This window comes from Peromyscus maniculatus, chromosome 2, assembly GCF_049852395.1.
Source record: "Peromyscus maniculatus bairdii isolate BWxNUB_F1_BW_parent chromosome 2, HU_Pman_BW_mat_3.1, whole genome shotgun sequence".
Taxonomy (NCBI): Eukaryota; Metazoa; Chordata; class Mammalia; order Rodentia; family Cricetidae; genus Peromyscus; species Peromyscus maniculatus.
Genome location: NC_134853.1, coordinates 138769119 through 138792243, shown reverse-complemented (window position 1 = coordinate 138792243; position 23125 = coordinate 138769119). Strand labels below are relative to the sequence as shown.

Sequence of the window (23125 nt, the reverse complement as noted above, 5' to 3'; positions counted from 1 at the left end):
TTAGACATATATGTGCACACAGATTTTCATAGCATCTTTATTTATAATAGATAAAACTAGAAACAGCCCAAACACTCATCAATGGGTAGATGGATAAATAAATTGTTGAGTATACATATCTAAAACTGAGTAACTCCTAATATACCCAGCAACACAGATATAATCTCAAAATTATGCTGAATAAAAGAATTTCTCTATTTTTGCTTTGAGGAAACCAAATTCCAAGTGTATTGCTATATTAGGGGAAGAAGTCATGTTATATGCACACTTGTCTATAGAGCAAATGCTCAAGGAAAACCTGCTTTGTTTCGAGGTTTTCACTCTTGACGAGTCTGTACTCAGACATAAAAATTTATGTACATCACAAAATTCAAATCCATCTTATCCAAACTCAAGAACCAAACAGAATCTGAAATTTTTTAAGAATCAACTCAGACAGAAACTGTCCACCAGGATCTGAACTCCACCATTGCCATGTCAAACTCAGCAACTGAATGGATGCTGATGACCTGGTATCCCTCACTATTCAGACTCTCACCCAAACTCAGCATATAAATGCAACAGATTCAGACTACAGGAGTACTTGTTAATCCTGGGGGTTTTCTTTTTAACGTTTTTTACATGATTTACAAGACCTACTAAAGTTTTTTCAGCAATGTGCAGGCATTCTACCAAAATCACATTAAGATGGGCTAAAACAGATCGTAGAAAACATCTTTTTATGCCGCATTTCTGAGCAGCAGTCTTCTGGAACAAGCATGACGGTTATTAAGTCACTGCCTCTCAGCTGCAAACTTCAACACTACCCCACTATGTTCTGCTTTGCCAAACTGGAGCTAGAATTCTCTGCAATCCACACTTCTGCTTTGCCAGCTGGCTTTTTTAAAAGTTCTACCAAGAAAATAACCAAAACAACAGACTGCAAGGCTAGAAAAGGAAGAAGTGAATTATAGCTTCCGGTCTAGTCTTTGGGATTCAAGAAAGCATTCTCATAACTGGATTGGCGCACGCCTTTAATCCCAGTATTTAAGGAGGCAGAGGCAGGCAGATCTCTGTGAGTTCCAGACCAGCCTGGTCTACCTAATAGATTCCTGGTCAGCCAGGGCTACATAGTTAAACCCTGTTGAAATAAAATAACAAACAAAGCAGGCAGACAGGCAGGCATGCACACACTCCCCCAGCACCTTCCCACAGGACCAAGTAAATCCAGTTCTCAGTGTATCTAGCACTTGAGATTTAGTGTTGTCACACCCAATTCAGAAACACCAGCATCTTCCTCAGAAGTCTCGGTCTCAGTCTCACACAGTCTCGCTTGCAAGCTAAGACACCAAAAGCAGTCACGGGGCAACTCCCCTCCTCCACTCCCACTTTAAAGGCTCATCTTCTACGCTGCTGAATGTTTCTCTGGCCCCTGAGTCCTATGAGTAGCTGGTATCTCCTTATGTGTAGCTGGTGTCTCCTTTTGTCTCTCTTCACAATACCTTAAGAGTTTTACTTTCATCATTCTGTTGCCTAGTTAACAACTTTATACCTAGTTAGATAGTTTCTACTAAGATATCTTCTGTCCAAATATCTGATATGGGCCTCCCAAATAAAATTGTAAATATTTAAGGAAGCTGGGTGCAGTTTTAATCCATTTACCTTATTGTCCCCTACTAAAACCCAAAAAGTTTTATTTTGGAGACAGAGTCTTCCCATACATCCCATGTTGGCCTTGAACTCGAAATCTTCCAGCTTCTGCCTTGTAGGTGCTGGAATCACACATATGTGCCAACAATCCTGGTTCACCCAAAGCATTTTAAAAGTTCATACACTTTCATTCCACTCTCTGACTTAACTTACACATGTATGGTCCATTTCCACTCATAACTGCAATTACAAACCTCCACCAGCCATACATATGACATGGTTCTTCTCCACCAGCTCATGTACTTCCTAACTTTAGGTTAGCCACTTTAGACATAGACAGCATATAAGCACATGGAGATAGAAATAAAGGGAGGAAAGGAAAACAAGCAGTTGTCTCTGTGGGTCCAAGCTACTCCAAGAACTCTGGCTCTTATCTGGGAGGTGATGGTCAATGATTGCCAATTTAATGAGACTTAAAATCACTATGGTAACAAGCTTCTACCCACTTTTTTTTTTTTTAATGAGTTATTTATTTGCATTGGTGCATCTGTGTAAGGGTGTTGGATCCCCTAGAACCGCAATTACAGACAGTGTTGTGAGCTGCCATGTGGGTGCTGGGAATTGAACCCAGGTCCTCTGGAAAAGCAGCCAGTGCTCTTAACTGCTGAGCCATCTCTCCAGCCCCCTCTGCCCACTTCTTAGGGAACTTTCTAGATTAGGTTGAGGTTGGAAGGCACACCTAAGTGTGGGAGGCACCATTTAATGGGCTGGAATCCTTGACTGAATAAAAAGGAGAAAGACAACAGCTTTCTTCACTCTGCTTCCTGGCTGCAGACTCAATGTGACCAGCAGCTTAAAGCCAAAAATAAATACCCTTTCTTCTTTAAGTATTTTTCGGTTTTGTTTGGTTTCTGTGTGTGGTTTTTTGTTTTTGTTTTGGTCTGATACTTTGTCACAACAACAAGACAAGTATTTCTGGTTTGGAGAAGGACATAGATAGCTGTTGTAAGTAATCAAGTTTTTAACATCCTCCTGGGGAAAAGGAGGATATATCTTTCCTTTCTTATCTGAAAACAGCTTCCACTTACAAAAACCAATGACAGACAACAGTCTTCTTCGCACACATCTCTCTGAGAATGGGAACCCCTGTTTTCTTAAGAGGACCCACACAGAACATTGCAGAAATCAAAGTCTCTACTGTAACTCTGATGCTATTGGGCTTCAATGTCCGAGTTGACAGAGTTATAACTGTATGTAAAAGATTCTGTTTCTAGAATATTATATACAAGAATTACAGCACACTGTGCGTAAATTTTATTTATCCCAGTTCTGTAACCTTATCAAGCAAAATTTAGGCAAGCATGCAACTTAACCAATTGTTATATAAGGCCTTAACTTAAACATAAATACTCAAAACAACTTTAAAGTATCAGTCAATAGCTTTTATTCATGATTGTTCCAGCATATCATTATAAGTTATTTTTAATGAAATCTATTCAGTGGAAGAGCAAAATCTACAAAACAGCTTGATATAACCATTCCCAAAATTTGAAATATATTTTAAAAAATGATTCCTCCCATGACATGAAAAGAAATCACCATTAAGTCAAATTAGTTCTAGAGCAGTTCTGAGATATAAGAAATAGTGGCAGGCTTTTTTTTTTTTTTTTTCCAAAATGACTTCTAGAACAATATAGGTATCCCTTGCCTTCAAAGGGAAGAAAAACACCCAAGCTACATAGGTGGAAAATGTGTTCTCATGGTTAAATGGCATGAAGTTTTCCACAGACTAGCAAGGAACTTTGCTCCGATAGATGCTAGCACTGAAAACACAAAAGGGCAAACTCACTGTTCATCTTCCTTCCGTGTCACTACAGAAAATGAGACTCTGTCCCAAACCTACACACTCCTTAACTTCACTTTCATGACTCTAGCACTGTATTCTCTCTCTCCTCGTGCCCTCGAGTCATCATTTCCTCTGCTCCAGTTAACACTGACCAGCATAATGTTCCTCCAACATAGAACAGCCTCCTACTGTGGCAATTTCTCGGTTCCCTCTACTTAGAATGCTCATTCTCTGCATACCAAATATATATCTGGCTCATTCCATCACTCTTCCAGCTCGTCACTCAAATGTCTCCTTTTCAGTGAAACTTTCCCTGGGCTATTTTAACCCGGTTCAAAATAACACAGTGGAACTAGCTCTAGAGACCACACTGGCCTCAAATTCTCGAGTGCTGGGTTTAAAGGCATAAGCCAGCACACCCAGCAAGCTTACTTTTCAAACCTGCTCCTAGACCAGCAACAACCCCTCAGAGGCCACTAAAAGAATAGAACATGGCAGCCTAGGAAAGCTTCACACTTGTCTGTTTTACCCACTGGATCTAACATGAGACTGGATTCAAAGAATTTGGTAACTTAAAAAAAAATCTGAAACCACTAGCTTGTATAAAACAACTTAATTCCTACTTTTTTAATTTCATTTGCTTAATTTAATGTAGAAGAGGATAATCTAAATTACATGTTTTTATACCACTCTTCAGAAATAAGTTAAAATCAGTAATTTAGTCTTTCTTAATAATCTGCTACAAAGCAACAGAAATGTATTTTTTAATTAAAGCAAGTAGAAAGCAGATTAAATTTTTAAGAAACAACAAAAGTATAGTTATGTTGTTTCATGGTCAAGATTATCCCTGGAGATTAACAGAGCTAAATACCATTTTCTCAAAAATCTCTATAAGCATAAATACCTCCCACTCCAAAATGCAGTATTTTTTTCTACATCAAAGGTGATTTATTGTACTTCACTGGAGAGATGAAGAGTGATGCTATTCTATTTTAAAAAAAAAAAAAAAAAAAAAAACTATACTGAGCCTTCACCTTGAATTTCACTACAATATGACATGACCAATGTAACTTTCCAAATGTGAGATGTTCCAATAAAGAAAAAAAGAAAGTACTCACCTTAATGAAGTTACAGATGGACAAGCTTGTCCATACAAACCCATCTGGCCACAAAGAAAATCTGAAAGTAAAAAAGAATTCATTATTAGATACCTCAAAGTAAATTAAATTATAACTCAACTACAATTCTAATTAAAACATTGAACAAAAATGTGGAGGCCCACAAAGGTTCCTAGTGAGATCTGAGCTTGCTTTACCCAGCAGAGCTGCATTAGAGGATTGCTTGACTATGTGTATGGTTTCTAGGTGATTGGAAGGGTCTACACTTGTCTGAGCTAGGGGGAGGTCCTGCTCCACCCCTTGCATTCCTATAAATAGCCCTTTAGAAGAGACAGAAGGGGCCGCTGGATATCGGCCCACCCAAGCTATCCTGTGTTTGTTTCTCTCTCCCTCTATCTTTCTATCTAAATCTCTTATTCCTCTCTCCTCAAGAGTCCCTGGGGTAAATAAATGTGGAAGCTGGTCTCCCACATAAAAATCAAAAGCTAAAAGAATCACCAATAATAAAACATGTATGAATGAAAAGTATTACTGATAGTATCAATGACACACATATCAATCACATAAAAGAGACACAAACAATGTAATTGACACTGAAAAGTGCTGAGACCTCATATTATGAGACCTCATAGTTAACAGATGAGTCACAGAATAAATTGTGTCCAAAGTGTTCAGTAGAATTCTAAGCATTCCAGCAAGGTGCCTGAAAGCTACCATTAGCACTGAACAAGGCAGTACCTACACCCACATCATCTCCTCCAAGCAACTAGTCTTCGAGGGAAACTGCTATCTTTATTGGTTTTGCGTATTAAATGCCACTAATACTTGATCTGAAGAACTGCAAAATCAGAAAGAGCAGATTAGCACCTGAGTAAAAGGGGACTTGAGTAGTTCAGATTCTGATACACTATTTTCTTCATTAAAACTTGAGGATAATACCACCCATCTAGTTTTATGTATTAACCATTACAGACTTGTTTAGAATAAATGAATAAATGTAAGTGTACCTACTAGCACACTGTATAACTTAACGGTAGAATGTCAATATTTTTACTAGGTACAAGTATAATCCACAAATGTCTAGGATTAACAGGTACTACAGGAAGACTGAAAAGGCCAGGCACCACGTGTAGGTGAACCTGGTGAGGTGTGAACGACTGAAGGGCACTTACTCTAAAACTTGTTCACTTCCAGTCCCAGCCCAGTGCTGCTAGGTAGCACTTAGGGTTGTAAGAACTTCCAAGTTTTCAAAAGAAGAAATTCAAAACCTTGCTTGAACTCTGACTCCTTTTTTTTTTTTTTCTAAACACTAAAAGGGCCAAATAAATCACTAGATTTTGATCTAAATTTATAACCTTTAAGAAACTTAAATGGGTTCTCAGCAACCAACTAAAGACAGAAACTTATGTTTTTGTTGGGATGACCATAACCACTGAAAATAACTATAATGCTGGCTACATACGTTAAAACCCTTATAAAAGAACCAAAAACTTGGTATGAAATAAGAGATGGAAGTAATACTAGACAAGAAGGAGTACTAAAACCAGCCTTTCTTAGACAAAACTTAAGACCTCTCAAAGTAAAAGCAGCAAAATATAGGTCTTACCCAAGAGAAATAAGGAAAAGTGTGTTTTTTAATCCTTGGCACTAAGTGGAGGCAAGGGGATGGGGGGCTAGTACAGCAGTGCACACAAACTCAGAGCTAGAATTTTGCTTAAAGTGCCTATAAGATATAGGAGAAATGCCCCCTTGATCTAGGTCTGGAAAAAAAAATCCTCCAAGCAGGGGTTCAAAACAATGAATGTGAATAAATGAATTCACAACTAAAACACAAAAATTAGAAACAGGCCACCCACAGTAAGATAGAGGAGAAATATCAGCACAGTCAAACTATAGAGCTCAGGTGCAAGGTTACCTTTCTCTGTTGTTTACGTCACAGGTAGTTTTATCTAGGGCTGTATTTTAAATGCCCAAATGCAGATTAAACCCTTCTTTCTCCAGCAGGGTACCCTCAGTTCTCCAACCATGTACAAAACACTGCCTCCTAAAAATCCTAAACTTATCATTTCTAAAAGTGACTTCATCATCTTGATAAAACAGCAGTCTTTTCATATAAGATGGCTCTCAGGGCTCTACCTCAATGCTGTTAGAGCCAATGCTTCTTTCTAACTCTTGGTTTCTATGAAGTACACCTTCTCTTAACACTCTTGGCCTCTTAATCTACTCCTCTCCAATGAAGTAACTTTGTAGGTGGGCAGAACTTAATAAAAGATGTGACCATCTAGGATTTGGTCTCTTCCCTCTTCACCCGGGACTGTGAGGCAGTAATCTAGGTGCATTTGCTCTGCTGACCCAAAAAAATCACCCTTGGTAGTCTGTTCCATAGGTAGGTGGCAATGAAGAGCTGTGGAGTTAGCCAAAATCATTTTGACTCTTTAACTCTTTAGAAATCATATTCTCATGCCCGGCGTTGGTGGCGCACGCCTTTAATCCCAGCACTCGGGAGGCAGAGCCAGGCGGATCTCGGTGAATTCGAGGCCAGCCTGGGCTACCAAGTGAGCTCCAGGAAAGGCGCAAAGCTACACAGAGAAACCCTGTCTCGGGAAAAAGAAAAAGAAAAAAAAGAAATCATATTCTCCTCTATCAACTACTTTTTAAAAAGGCAAAGGAGATTGAAGATAACAGCTCAGTGGCAGACTGCTTACCTAGCATTGCACAAGACCCTAAATTCAATTCCTAGAAATACACACACTCCTCTTTCAAAGTTCAAAGTTACCATAGGCTGAGCAATTCTACTTATAGACATATATATCTCCAAGGCAATTTATATATTCCTATAAAAATTTGTGCTTAAACATTCCATAGCATTTGACTATTCATAATTAAAGAACAAATTACAATCAGCTAATGAACAGGAAACAAAATATGTATCAGTATAGCAATGACAACATATGTAACATATTATTGCACCATAGAATGACATCTTTTTATGTATTACAATATAGATGAGCTTTTGAAAGCCTGTGCTAAGTGAAAATTCATACACAAAATGCCACATACTATATGATTCCATTTACACAAACAGTACAGAATAACCAAACTCTTATCTAGGACATAACAGTAGATGACAATGTTGTTGCCAGGAGACCAGGTGTGGAGGACAGCAGGTAAGGAGTGGTTGCTAAGAGGTTTCTTTGACTACTGTTACTTTTACCTGTTCAATGAATCAATCAATCCATTTCTTCCAGAGTTTTTTTTTTTTTTAAAAAAAAAAAAAAAGAAAGAAAGAAAGAAAGAAAAGAAAATTTTAAAAAATGAACTAGTAAAATGGTCCTGCAAACCTGGCACCCTTGTTCAATCCCCAGACCTCACATGAACTACTAACTCCACAAAAATCAGCCTCTGATCGTCACACATGTACATCTGAACACAGATAATTTTTTAAAAAGCAAGTTAAAATAAGATCTGTTTGAAACTGACTGTATCTCTAATCCAATCTTTATGTCTATTATTTCTAAATCAACATAATTTAGGAAAAATTAGAAGAGCAAGTTCTATCCAGAATATACATACATACATACATACATATATCCTTCAAAACTCAATAATTAAAAAAGCAATCTAATTTAAAAACAGGCAAGGATTTCAACAGCCTTAGCTACAAAGAAGATAGGCAGATGTCTCACAAATACATAGGTATTTGGCATTATTTACCACAAAAGAAATACAAATCAAAACCATAATCACAGCAGACAAGCTGGCTTGGGGGAGGGACGAGTCATGAAAACCTAACTACCTGAGTTTGACCCCAAAAGCCATGGTGGAAAAAGTAGGAACACCTGCACCCAGATATAACAACAGTTAAATAGTTTATAAATTTTAAACTTCTTAAAGTTCTTAAAATCCTCTAGTGCTTGTGTAGCTCCTCTGAAAAGCCCATCAGCTCACCAAAAAGCTAAACACTGACTTACCATATAATCCAGCAATTCCACTCCTAAGGATTAAAAAAAAAAAGAAAAAGAAAACCTCCCTAAATATATAAATCCACAGAAAAAAACTAAACAGAAGATTAAATCCTAACAACAAAGAGTAAAACAATCCAGATATCCACCAACCAATGAGTAATTGAATAGTGTATTAAATATGAAAGTACTATGTCCATCCAGTACTGATAGGCTACAATGCTTACAACTTTGAAAACATTATGCTAAAGGAGAAAAAAAAAGACCAAAAAAAACCCAAAAACCCTATAATTATATGACACCATTCCATTTATACAAAGTATCCAAAATTGGGCAAATTTGAATCAGTAATGAGACTCTTAGTTTCTAAGGGCTAGTTAAATGGAGGCTAGGGACTGGCTGTTATTGAATATGGAGTGTCTTAGAGGGGGAGGAACAAGTTCTAAAATTAGATTGCAGTGCTGTTTGCACCTGTGAGTACACTAAAACACACTGGATTTTACACTTTAAATGGATGAACTATCTCATGAGTGAATTGTATCCCATCCTATCTGTTTAGAGGGGAGATTCAGCAGCCACACACGTTTTTATTCTGTCAAGTTCCTGCTCTTTCCTATATAGTACTTGCCCCAAGATCCAAAGCTAGAACAGAACAAAGTAGTAAGGCAATGACGTCATTAGAAAGCAACTCTCCTCCTAACAATTACTTTCAAATTGATAACCCCTTGATCCATTCAACAGTGTGTTCTGAGGTCTCCACTATTTCCAAACCTATATCTATTCACTAAACAATGATACACATACAGCCCATTACAAAAGTTCATACAAGTAGGAGGGGAGAGTTGGTGGATATGATCAATGTATACATATATGAAATTGGTCAAAGAATTAAAATAATTTTTTAAGGTTCATAAATCTTTAAAAAAAAAAAAAAAACAGAAGAAAGCCACCACTATTTCCTATGGATCAACTACATAGTATATATCCCTCTCCTGAAACAAAACAAGACAAAGATGAGTTGGGGGAAGGGAGCAACCACTGGCTTCAGCTTTTTAAGATTAAGCGCACGAAGTTTAAAACTGGCCTCTTCCCTCTTGCTTCAAACCATGGTCTTAAATCAGGTGGTAAACACGAGGGAGAGAGAGGACTTCTTGGCCAAACACAACAGAGTTGTTCTAACTTCTTCCAAACCCCAAACCTTACTTCCTGCAATTATCTAACCAGATCACAGACCCCCTCTTCAAACCAAATCATTACCACGCAAAGAGAAGGATTCTATTTTTGGGTCTGTCGTTAACTCACTGATAATCCTGAAGCTCCAGTCTTTCTCCTCTGCTCAGTAACTTAACCACAACATCCGGACCCAAAAATCAAATCATGTGATCCAATAAAAAGACCTTTTTTTCCCCTCTAATTTATATATTTATTTTCATGGAAAATGTTACAACAGTAAATTAAATCATGTTATTTGTTCGAATCACCTTTATTGATATACATGAAATATTCAGAATCTAAAAAACTATCCACTCCCATTATATTAAGCCCTTCCATTTTAATTACTATTAAAGGTATTCATTAAACAAAGATAGAATTGGCTTTCAGAAAGCTCAAGGGTTCCGAGCTTTAAATATGAGCTCAGTTATATTTAGAAAACTAACATGTCATTTCTCTGGATCCTGTATCTTTATCTTGGGCATTGGATTCATGTGCTTTGCCTAGTGTAATTCAAAGCAAGAGTCTATCATACCCTTGAAAAATAAAATGAACCTATCAGAACTTTCTGAATGTCAAGAGGAATAAATGCTGCAATATACCCCAAATGACAGGAAGCTATGGTCTTCAATACTAGAATTAATGAAAATAAAAATTACCTCCCTGCTACCTAAAATAAGTCTAAAAACCATTGCTGACTTTTTTTTTTTTTTTTTTTTTAAAGTTTTTCAAGACAGTGTTTCTCTGTGTATCCCTGGCTGCCCTGGAACTCTCAAAGATCACCTACTTCTGTCTCCCTAGCACTGGAATAAAAGGCATGTGCCACCACTGCCCGGCTATCATTTCTATCCCATTCCTAGAAATCCTAATTCATTAATGCTGGGTGAACCCAGGGTGTCTGTCAATTAAAAGTTCTATCAGGTGATATATAAGTTAATTCAGGCATAGGGCAAAGTTATCAGAAAGGTTTCACATCATTTTCAAGAAATTCTGCTCAACCAACAGTGGCTGCCTGAGGTCAATTCTGAACAGAACCAAAAGGTAATAGATACCCACAGCTAAAGTGATGGAAAAGCAGTTGACATAAAAACTATATACCTGTCATCCCTGATCTGAACCACTGAATGAACAAGAGATCCAGATCAGGACATTCTCTTTGAAGTGGCAGAAACTCTGGATTCAGGGAAGGTAGAAACAGTCTGGGTAGAAACAGGCTGGGTGCATCAACAGTGATTCTCTGAGTACTCATAATTAGTTCTAGAATCACACACAAATATATTTTTTTCTTCTCAAAGATGTTTGTGAACTCGTTGAAGAAAGTTAATAAAATGCATAGTATACACTTGGTTTTAGTTCCATTCAAAAAAAGGTAGTACAATTCACTGAGAACTGGATGACAGTGCAGTGGAAGAGTATATGCTTAGCTATGTATGAGGCTAAGGGTCCAATCCCTCAGCACTACAGTAACAATAAAACTAAATTAAAGTGGTTTTAAAAACAGCCAGTAGACCCATAAGTGACAGACCAGACCAAAAAGGGTATAATTTGGATTCATTCAAGAGACAATCAATCATGGGTTTCTGATTCAGGACATGATTAAAGGGATGTTTTCAGATGATTCTAAAACAGGGCATGATGATGGCACAGGCCTGTTATCCTATCACTTGGGAGGTAGAGGTAGGAGGATCAGAAGTTCATGGTGGTCCCGGGCTCTATACTGAGTTCAAAGTTATCCTGGACTACATGAAACTGAGGGCAAAAAAATCTACCCTGTACTCCTTGTTTCACTATGCATGTGTCTCTGCTACCAGAATGCTAGTTCCTAGTGGGTTAATCCATGTCAAATAACGTCCATCTACCTCCAATGCCTGGCATATGTTTTATACTTAATGTCCCAAAACACTTGAACTGATGAAAAAAAAAGTTGTATGTTCCAAAAGCAATATAAAAGAATTTTTGTATAAAAGACAGATAAAAGAACCAAAGGAGTCAAAGTCTGACAAAAAGTAAAACGGAGGAAGCTCAGGCATATTGACTCATACCTAAAATGATGTCATTTGGAGGCTGAAGCAAAAGGATACTTCAAGGCTAGCCTGGGCTACACAGCAAGTACTAGCTCAGTATATGTGTTTCTTTCCCTGAAGGTGTGATAACACCCAGACAAAAGCAACTTAAGAGAGAAGTCTTATGGTTCAAGACACAGTCCCGCATAGTGGGAAAGTCAGGGTGACAGAGCCTAAAGCAGCTGGTTACATGGCATTCACAATCAGAAAGCAGAGAGCATGAATGAGTACTAACTACTTCTTACTCAGTCCCAGGGTTCCAGTGTCACCCAAATAACAGCATCAAGATAAACTCACACACAAAGGCATGCACAGAGGCCCATTTCCTCATCAGCAAATTCTAGATGGTTAGGTTGACAATTAATGCTATAACCACCACAGACTGCCTGGGCTACATAGAGTGAGAACCCTGTCTCAAAAATCAAAAAGGAAGTGAGCTATGGTTGAGATAAATTTTTTTAAAAAGGAAACACACACACACACACACACACACACACACACACACACACACACAACTAAATGCAATGTATGGACTTTGCCTAGATGTTAATTCAACTAAAAGCCAGTCATAGCCGGGCGGTGGTGGCGCACGCCTTTAATCCCAGCACTCAGGAGGCAGAGGCAGGTGGATCTCTGTGAGTTCGAGGCCAGCCTGGTCTCCAAAGCGAGTTCCAGGAAAGGCGCAAAGCTACACAGAGAAACCCTGTCTCGAAAAACCAAAAAAAAAAAAAAAAAAGCCAGTCATAAAGGGCATTTTAAAGTAATCAGGAATTTGGTTATGCACTGGAAATCAAAAGATATCCACAACATGCTGTCAATTTAAGTTAGAGGGGAACTCTCTCCCACCCAGAGAAATGACTAAGTAGTTAATTAAAGCAATTCTGTGCAACCATGAAGACCAGAGTTTGAATCCACAGAACCCACATAAAACTCAGGCAGGCCTAACAGGCACCCCATCTATAATTCCAGTTCATACGAGACAACAGGATTTCCCTCAGGCAAAACTATGGGACAGCGCTGGATTCCAATGAAAGACTCTGCCTTAATGAATAAGGAGAATGATTAAGGAATACTCAATGTCAACCTTGGTCGTCTATTCATACACATATACATATGTGCATACAACACACACACACAAATTCATATACACACACAGGCACCCCACATACATACACAAGGAGAAAAAAGAAAATACCATCAATTTTGTTAAAGACAATAATGGCTCATATAATAATATATGAGTCTAGCATGACTACACATGCCTTTAATCCCAGCAGAGGCAGATGGATCTCCTTAATTTGAGGCCAGCCTGGTCTATATATCAAGTTCCAGGACAGCCAGGGCTATATAGTGAGACCCTGACTCAAAAAAAATATTAGTAATAAGAAAATAAAAATAAAAAATAACATCAGTACAAAAGAAAACAAGACACTTGAGGTATATAACAAAAAAAAAAACCCTCAATTTTTGAACCTCAATAGATGAGGAATCATTTTATTTTATATACTGAGGTTGGGCGAGAGAATGGAAGATTAAACTCAAGACCCCACATGTTTGATGGGCATTCTTTCACTAAGCTATACCCTAAGACCTCTTATTACCTTTTATGTTGAGACAGGAGCTCATTAAATTGCCCAAGCTGGCCTTGAACTCATTCTGTAGCCCTTAAATGTATGATCCTATTGCCTTAGCCTCTCAAGCAGCTGTAATTACAGACCCAACTTATATTTTATATACTTCTAAATAGAATCAATAAAGCAGGTAGACTCTTTGGGTATTATTTATTCAACTCCAGCATTTGCACAATTAATTATTTTTCTTTTCCTAAATTTCAGGAAGCAAAAATGAATGACTATTATTCCTAAGAAAATAGTATATATATATATATTCATTCAAAAGAAAATAGGTACTCATTTGATAGCTCTACTAAAAAGAATTCTCTATGAATTTACTCAAAGAAGTTCTTGTAAATCAATATGGGAACTAAATATGAGCCAGGGTAGTGCCTCAGCTACTAGAAAGAAGTAAATAGTCTCAGGCTTCATTAGAAAGCTAGAATCCAGACCAAGAAAGTTAACAGCTTCATAAACTCTTCACTTAGTTCACATCGAATACTATGTTGTTTTGAGCAGGTTGTTTTGAGCTGAGTGTTCACAGGGAAAGATTCATAATACAAGTGAGAAGATTAGAAACCAAAAATCCATGGTCTGTGGTGGCACACACCTTTGATTCCAGAACTAGAGGGAAGAGGGAAGTGGATCTTTATGATTTGAGGTCAGCCTAGCCTACAATCCAAGTTTTAGGGCAGTCAAGGCTGTGTAGTAAGACTGTCTTCATTTAAAACAAAAAAAGGAAACCATGCCAAGTGGTAAATCACCGAAGAAGCTAAGAAGCTAGGTCTATTAAGCTTGGAGAAGAAAATATTTTCCAGGTTTGCAACTCACTTCTAATATACAGACTGAGCATATTATTTTCCTGAGGCTTTGCAACTGTTAGTGAGTATTCAAAAAAGTGAGAAAAACATTACATTTTTTCTACTCCAAAAGACATCAAAAATTTCAGTAACCTTAACTACTTTGGAATGTGCATGAAAAGGTATTTAGTATTTTTCCAAATGTGACAATTTATTGATTTCTAACAATTATTTGCCACGCTTCAAGTACTGAGGAAACAACAGTGAACATTTTTAATATCCTGATACACAGTTTGGGAAGCTTCTTTTCCTCTAATTTCCACTGTGCCTCATCTTTTACGTTTCTGGTTATTCTCTCAGCCTAAAATGCCCGTATCTCATCTCATTTCAAATACTACCTATTCTAAGAAACTTTCTTCATCAGTAGAAACAAAACCACTACTTTCTGGTAAACCCATAGATCTTTATCCACACCTGTCATTGAGAACAATGCCTCTGAGCTGCCATTTGACCATGCCTTACATACACTGTATCAAAATATCTGTTGAAATAATAATTTTTAAATACTTGAAGGGTTCTCTTGTGAAAGAAGGCAGACTACAGGCTCCACTGTTCCACAGAGGAAAAAGAAATTAGTTAGAAGTACATTTTGCTTCAGTTAAAGCCTACATAAAACAAACAAGCTACCTTTTTTTCCTGCTAGCATTCAATCACTATGTACAACAGGCTGACCTCAAATCTATAGCAAACCTTTTGCCTCTGCCTCCCTTCCTGAGTGCTGGGAATACAGGAGTGTACCATGCCTTATTTATTAGACTACCACTGAATGCAGGCTTGGGAAGAGAAGCTAAATTTATGGCCATATCCTAAGTCTTTTAATAGGAAACTTCACTGGCCTGAATGATAAATTCAATATTCTAGGAACTACAATTTATTTATTCATCATACCAGCTAAAAGGGTAACTTGATACACACTATTTAAAACAATACTAAAATTCTTAAAATTAAGATGAAACACAAAATGCCTTCTTAAGTACTATTTGACTGAATATGTAAGAATGCCTACATGTTCTGCACAGTAAGTACAGAAGATATAAGCATTGAAGAACCTCCACATGGAGTTTACTTTCACTGTGGCAAAAGTTAGCCACTGGGCAAGAAAGTGCCCTCACATCAACTGCTGACAGTATGCTGTCCAAAATGGACAAGCAGAACAGACGGACGGACGGGCGGACGGGCGGGCGGACGGACACACACGGACACACACACACACACACACACACACACACACACACACAGACTGCCGATCCTTGCCAAGACAAGTGTGGTTGCAGCTTTGGCAACAAGCACCCTCTGAGGCCAGGGCAATATGGCACCATCGCCAAAGTGTCTTTGCAATCCAGAAATGGTACAGTGCCTCTTCCTTCGAAAGCAGCTGAACAGGCAGTGAACTGATGGCTCCTGGTGTGCAGTGGAACAGTAGCTGAAACAGTTATTCTTGGAAGAGTAACTAGCCTGACAGTCTGGTCTCTCAATAGTAGACTGGCATTTAATAAAGGAGATAAAGTCACCTGCAAGCCAAGAAGAATGGAAAGCCAAATTCCAAAAACACCAGCAATTTCCAGAATTTAAAATCCTGAATCATGACATGACACTGGCGGAATTCAAGTTTACCTGATAAATGGAATACTCGCACCAAATGTGGGGCCGAACTGTAGGCCTTGCATATATCCTGCTTCACAAATGAGTCTGTCAGTGGATATGCTAAGCCTGTAGGCCAAAAATGATGCCCCAACATTGCAGAGTAACCTCGGATGACTGTCCAGGCAGCTGGCTGTTTCTGTCATAATTCACATTTTTTGGAAGTCGCTTGTTTGCACTTCCTGTTTTACTAGGTAATTATTTTTAAGGTATTATTTCCTTCTCAGGTCTCTGAGGGAGTTGAAGATTAGATAGTTTTCTTTGTTAAGAAATTCAGAAAAGGGCTGGAGAGATGTCTCAGAGGTTAAGAGCACTGACTGCTCTTCCGGAGGTCCTGAGTTCAATTCCCAGCAACCACATGGTGACTCACAACCTGAAATGAGATCTGATGCCCTCTTTTGGCCTGCAGTCATACATGCTGTATACATAATAAATAAATAAATCTTTAAAAAAAAGTTATCTTCTCGATGATAATTTCCTTAGTGTTTGAATCCTTAGGCCTGTGTGCATGTGTGCTTTGTATTCCTTAAAAAGGAAGAAAGGAAGAAAGGGAGAGAGGGAGAGAGGAAGGGAGGAAGGGAGGAAGGAAGAAAAGAGGAAGGAAGGAAGGAAGGAAGGAAGGAAGGAAGGAAGGAAGGAAGGAAGGAAGAAAGGAAGGAAGAAAGGAAGAAAGAAAGAAAAGTAAGTCACTAAAAGGTGCAAAGTATATAAATTTGAAGCCCATCATAAGATAGTTTTCTGTTTGTAATACAAGATAGGACAGAAAGTGAATTAGGTACATTCTGGACTCACCATAGGTAACAATAGGGTAACCCATGAAGTCTACCGACAAGAATTATTTTTAATAATTCAATAATACCCCAAAATCTAGAATGTAAACAATAACCTAGTTCTATCATACTATAACCTCTTCCCAAACTTGTTCTCTGTAAGCAAACAAAATGTGAAACCACTACTGAAAGCCAGAAGTTTTACCTACTACTACATTCCTCTCAGAAATCTCACAGTAACGATTAGAAACTAAGGTCTATTGATGGTTTAAAAGGTCAGGTCAGGTCTCAACCTTAGGCAAGAGCTGATTCCAATTTCTGGGGTTTTTAATACATACATTAGCACTAAACTCTTCTAATCAATCAGAATACCCATCTGAATTTAATCCTATCCCACTAACAGTACTTTTACTGACTAGAAATTCAGTTGACAGCTCTTTGCTTTGCACTCCGGGTGAAAATTTTGACTGAAAGTTGTGGAAGTCAGTTCTCTCCTTCTACCATGTGGGTTCCGAGAACCAAATTCAGGTCATCAAGCTTGGCAACAAGCACCTTTACCAACCAAGCTACCTCACCAGTCTTTTTTTTTTTTTTTCAAGATTTTATTCATGTATGCATCTGTGTGAGTGTATGGAAACATGTGTACACAGGTTTGTGACTTGCCAGAAGAGAGTGTTGAATTCCTTGGAGTTGGGAGTAAAAGCATTTGCAGAATATCTGGCTTGTTATATAGGTGCTGGAATCCAAACTCCAGTCCTCATAACTACACAGCAAGCATTCCTAATCTCTGAGCTATTTGCTAGCTAAGACTATATTCTAATAGTTCCTCTAATTGTACTTCATAAGTCTGAATCTGTCATAAAGTATTTCATTCAGTAAAGATGGAAAATAAAGACAATGTGGTATTAGTATAGATCCAATCACACCAAAACAGAATCATGTTAGATTTATGGTAAAATTCTTAAAGCAACCCAAGTAGCCTAGAAAGTATTAGAAACTGGGTCTACGAAGGGTGTCAGAGTAAAAATTTTTATCTTATTGTAGTATTAAAGTTTGGCACCATAAGTCATTTGTTTTGACCTGATTGTACACGAGTATTCATCAGTTTGAAAAACATCGAGTTCTCATATGTCAAATAGAATAGCAACCAAAGGTACCTACCAGCAAAAGGTTACTTAAAATAAGTAGAGTGAGTGCCATTGTTATAAATATAAGTACAACATCTGGTTCCTCGCAACAAAGCTATTTCCATTTCCCAACAGATGGCCCACAGTAATAATGTTTTGCTGATCTAGTTATAACAAATTCTATTAAATCAAAAATCCTGTACAACGGATGCCTTTCCCAATTTCAGTATAAGTCAATCTCTATAGCCAAAACATTGTACTTTGGTTCCTTTTTGTACACTGAAATACAGTTATGCCAATTAAGATAGTCGAAAATTTTCAAAATTATTATGAAATGCCACTGTGATGTTTTCCTGAGTTTTGAGGAGAAAGAGGTAGAGTGCCTCCCTGTTGGACTCTTCAAAGTGGAAGCAAAATCTGAGTTCAGAGAAAACTGCAGACAGAGGGACAAAGTTTTTGCATAGCAACAAAGAGGGAAGCTACCGGGCAGAAAACACCAACAGTGAAGAGTACTCAGTATGTAGTTTCTAGTAAGAAGCTGTTAGAACAGACAAAACAACACACACTGATGTCTAAGCATCTACCTTATTTTAGGTCCACATTAAAAGAAAGGTTCATGCAATGTCAAGTCCTTTTCACTGCTTCTCCAACTATATTCAAAATCCAATCTTTATATTCCAATCATGCTCTTCTTTGAAATGTTACCTTTTATTAATTCATAATCAGTAAGCAAAACAGTACAGTGATTAATTCCGAGTTCTGAAATTAAACTATGAAAACTTCAAAACTTGGTTCTTTCCATTCCTATCTATGTACCCTTAAGAAAGTTATTTCACCTTAAAGTGTCTATTTCCTCATCTGTGAAAATCTGATAATAAAATCTATTACTTAGGGACTGTAGTAAGGATCGTATATTGAATGTATTCTGAATACTTCTTTGCTAAAATAAGATCTCAAAATGTTAGTGTAGTTATTACTAACATTACCTACTGTCATCATATTCAATACCATTCAAGTTCTAGGAGGAAGGGCAGAAATATAAAATGACTTGTCTAAACAGCACAAACAAGCAACAAAATTCTGCTAAGTCTTCACTTTGAGTCCCCAAGAGTCCTCACGAAAATTCAGTAATTCCCAGGTTGGATGTGGTGGCTCATACCTATACTATATCCCATACTAATGAGGGAGAGGCAGAAAATAGCTTCAAGTTCAAAGCAACACAGCATTTGTAACCAAAAAAAATGAAATTATTTCTCCAAGTGGTATGGATTTCCAAGTTCCCTTGACTCTTCAGAAATTTACACAGGGATCTTTTAACTATTCTTTTGTTTGTTTTTCTTTCTTTCTCTCCTCTCTTTTTTTTTTTTTTTTTGGAAATAGGTTTCTTTATGCAGTCCTGATTGTTCTGAAACCCTCTGTGTAGATCAGGCTGGCTTCAAACTCCAAGACTCCCTTGCTTCCGCCTCCTTCATCACCACCGTGCACCAAAGGATCACACTGTTTCACACCGACAGTCTCTTGTGTCTGACTTCTTTCTTGTTTAAGGGTTGTTGATGTAGGAGATAAAGAATAGTAGAGATGGAAAGAAGAAAAAAAAAAGGAAAGAAAAAAGAAAAAAATTAACAAAGATGACATCTGCTCCAGCACTTCAAGTGCAATCCTGGGCAGGTCATCTAACAAGACAGTTCGTCCCAAAGATGTTTTCCCTACACTGAAGTTTGCTGTGTGATCAAATGAGATAATGAATGAGAAAATATACATACACCATAAAAGCTCTACACATGTTCAAGGACCAACCATGGCTTACTCAGCTTGGGATCCCTAATGCCTAGTAGAGCACATAAACTTAAAAATTAGCCGGGCGGTGGTGGTGGCGCACACCTTTAATCCCAGCACTCGGGAGGCAGAGCCAGGCGGATCTCTGTGAGTTCGAGGCCAGCCTGGGCTACCAAGTGAGTTCCAGGAAAGGCGCAAAGCTACACAAGAGAAACCCTGTCTCGGGGGGAAAAAAAAAAAAGAGTTGGTAGAATGAAGACTAGATGACATTGATGAAGACTAGATAAAAATATATCCATACTGTAGAATATCTGGCAATGAAACACTGACCTACTACATCAACAACCCTTAAACAAGAAAGAAGTCAGACACAAGAGACTGTCGGTGTGAAACAGTGTGATCCTTCGGTGCATGGTGGTGATGAAGGAGGTGGAAGCAAGGGAGTCTTGGAGTTTGAAGCCAGCCTGATCTACACAGAGGGTTTCAGAACAATCAGGACTGCATAAAGAAACCTATAAGAATAGTTAAAAGTAAAAAGTAACTATCTTGAGAACACTAGTTTCTTTTTCTTTTTTTGTTTTGTTTTTTGTTTCTCCAGATAGGTTTTCTCTGTGTAACTCTGGTGTCCTGAAACTTGCTCTGTAGACCACGCTGGTCTCCAACTCAGAAATCCTCCTGCCTCTGCCTCCTAAGTGCTGGGATTAAAGGTATGCAATAACACCACCCGGCTTGGAACACTAGTTTCTTTTTTTGAAGACAAACTCATTTTTTGACAATTGAGTAACTCTGATATGATCAATAATAATACCAGAGGAAACTTTAGGAGAAAATATTAAAATATTACCAATCTGTTACTTTCCTTTCAAAGTTCCTTCTGGTCTGGTTCAATGTCTTTGCATTAAGGTCGCTGTCCATGAATTTTAAAACTAAATTAAATATTGTCAACAATCCTACCCTTTAGAAAATCTTCCTATTCTTGGCCTCTAAGGCAGAAACTACTTGCTGGTTCCTCTCAGAATGCTTCGTTTTCCCCTTAGCCTACTGTAAAACCCCAAATTCTGCAGAGTCCCCACTGTCCTACAACCCTCCTGACAAGTGTCGCGTGCTTTCCTACCACTTCCAGGCCATCACTGCAAATGTGTGTCTCTTAGGACTACCCACCATAAATGATGATTCAATGCACACAGTTAGGACCCTGCCTGCTAAGTCATTTGATGATTCCAAAACATAAGACAGAGACTTAATAAAATAACTTAAAAATATGTAAAAAAAAAAAAACTTACAATAATTCCAGGAATGCTATAAGCATTCAATAAATGTTACTTACTTTCACAACCAGTTTCTTATATCAGAACACCATCTTACTCCTAAAACTTTCCAAGAACATTCTAGTCAGTTTTCCCATTTCCTGCACACTCAGCTGACACAGAAACCTTTCTTGGATACAATATACATCATTTCACTGTCTTGAGAAAGTACTATGGCACCCTACCAAACCAAATCCTCTATCCTTGATGATCCTCAACCAATGTACCCTAGCCAAACATATAAGTACATATATTTATCCACCAATAAATGCTCTGTGACCATCAAGCTACTTGGTATCATGCCACTTTTCTGCCTTTACAAGTCCCTTTAATCTCCTGAATAAGCCTCTTCACCATTGGAAATTCCTTTTTCACACTACTTACTTGGTTGCGTTATTTCAAATGGAAAGACTGTTTAGTACACATGATGTATAAGGCTGCTCCTCCAAAGGTAGAGACAACTTCCACTCCTTTTTCAGACACCCATTATTTTAGTCCTTGTGTGTCTTATGTATCTTACTTCACAGCATGGTACTTGACACAAGTATACAAATGCTGACAGCCTTACTATAAAAATGTGCCTCAGAATGTATCAGAACAACATTCTATTTTCACAGCCCCACCCAAGGTTAGCATAATGAAAGCAGAATCTGTATTTAAATACTTTTATTCTACATAAAAGGAAAAGGAAGAATATGCTCACACTTGTATCAGATAAAAAAGGAAAAAGGCACTATTAAAAATACATTTTAAAGCCGGGTGGTGGTTGGTGGTGGTGCATGCCTTTAATCCCAGCAATTGAGAGGCAGAGCCAGGAAGATCTCTGTGAGTTCGAGGCCAGCCTGGTCTACACAGCAAGATCCAGGACAGGCACGAAAACTACACAGAGAAACCCTGTCTCGAAAGAAAAAAAAAAAAAAATGCATTTTGAGACTAAATGTAGCCAGTTATAATAGTGACAGGGTATGTGATCCCAGTACTTGGGAGGTGAAGGCATGATCAAGAGTTCAAAGCCAGTCCTCACCACACTGACTTAGAAGTCAGCTTGGTCTATATAAAACTGTCTAAAATTGAAAAATAAATTTAAATAATAAAGGAAAAGCTTTAGTGTGAAAAACAAAAAAAAACTAGAAATTTTCACAAGAATGACTTCAAAACAGTTAAGTTTCATTTTACCCCAACTAATAAACTGAAAGCCAAAATAAACATCTTGACCTCGTCCACAAAACATCTAATAAAGGCATGAGAAACTGCTCGGCAGCAGCACAGGACAAGATTCATCTCAATTCCAAACAAAACCAAACAGGAATCAGCAACCTCCAAGCTCATCTAAAAACTCAAAAATTCAACCGCATCTACACCCCTTCCTAACATAAAGATGGGGATCACTTGGCCTGAAAAAAAAAGGGGGGGGAGCAGTTATCGTTTTCTCTATAAATACATGCTATGGTTTAAAAGGAATAAACAGCCTGTCAGTGCTATTGGAAAGAGAGCAATCTGTGGTCTCCAAAGAGCAAAACATAGCCAAGATGGAAACCTTAACCTGGAAGAGACAGCTATTAAAGGGAAAATAAAACAAAACGAACAATACCCACGTGTTTCAAAACCAGTGTTAAACAGAGCCCAATAGTACCTAGTGCATTTTAGAAAAGTGGAATAAAAGAACTTTCAGTACAGCCAAGTGGAACCTAATCCACCTGCCAAAGAAAACCTATGTATACAACTAACGCCCAAAGAACATGCATGCACGCGTTCTCACTGGGGAATAAAACACAAGGAAAAAATAAAGACAAACAGTGAAAAGCGAAAAGAAGCCCACCAATCTCGAGCTTCCTCATTCAGGGAATCTGGCAACCACCAGAGCACGGCACCAACACAGAATGGAAAGCATTAGGCCACAGAGACACGTAAAGTAGAATAGAGAAAGGGAAACTGTGCACATCAACACATCAGTAGCAAGTGCTTGCTCTCCGGGGGATTAAGCGGTAGAGAAAAGAACAAGAGCTCCTGGGGTGGAAAAGATGTCAATGAACTAAGGTCTGGTATGTCCCCTACTGGTCTCAATTTCGTAAGAGTACAACTCTTGATTCTCCCATAAAACAGTCATTCTCAGCAAAACAAACTGACCTTAACACCTTCCACGCTGCCCGGAAGAAATCACGGGATGGTGGGGGCTGTAAAGCATGGGGGGGTGGGGGGAG

At 38.1% G+C, this 23125-nt stretch overlaps 1 protein-coding gene across 10 annotated transcripts in view; it reads right to left on the bottom strand.

The window, feature by feature from the left end:
* Positions 1-23125, bottom strand: part of Foxj3 (forkhead box J3) — a 98292-nt gene that overhangs the window by 73616 nt on the left and 1551 nt on the right. For 6 of the 10 annotated variants that reach the window (XM_042271800.2, XM_076564950.1, XM_042271798.2 and 3 more), the window contains exon 2: positions 4594-4654. In XM_042271800.2, coding sequence (XP_042127734.1) covers positions 4594-4637 — 44 coding nt within the window. In that variant the 5' untranslated portion in view covers positions 4638-4654. Of the gene's footprint in view, positions 1-4593; positions 4655-7807; positions 7830-19000; positions 19373-23051; positions 23076-23125 lie in introns of those variants that run through there. The other 4 variants (XM_076564945.1, XM_042271801.2, XM_076564946.1 and 1 more) reach the window with 3 other exon arrangements.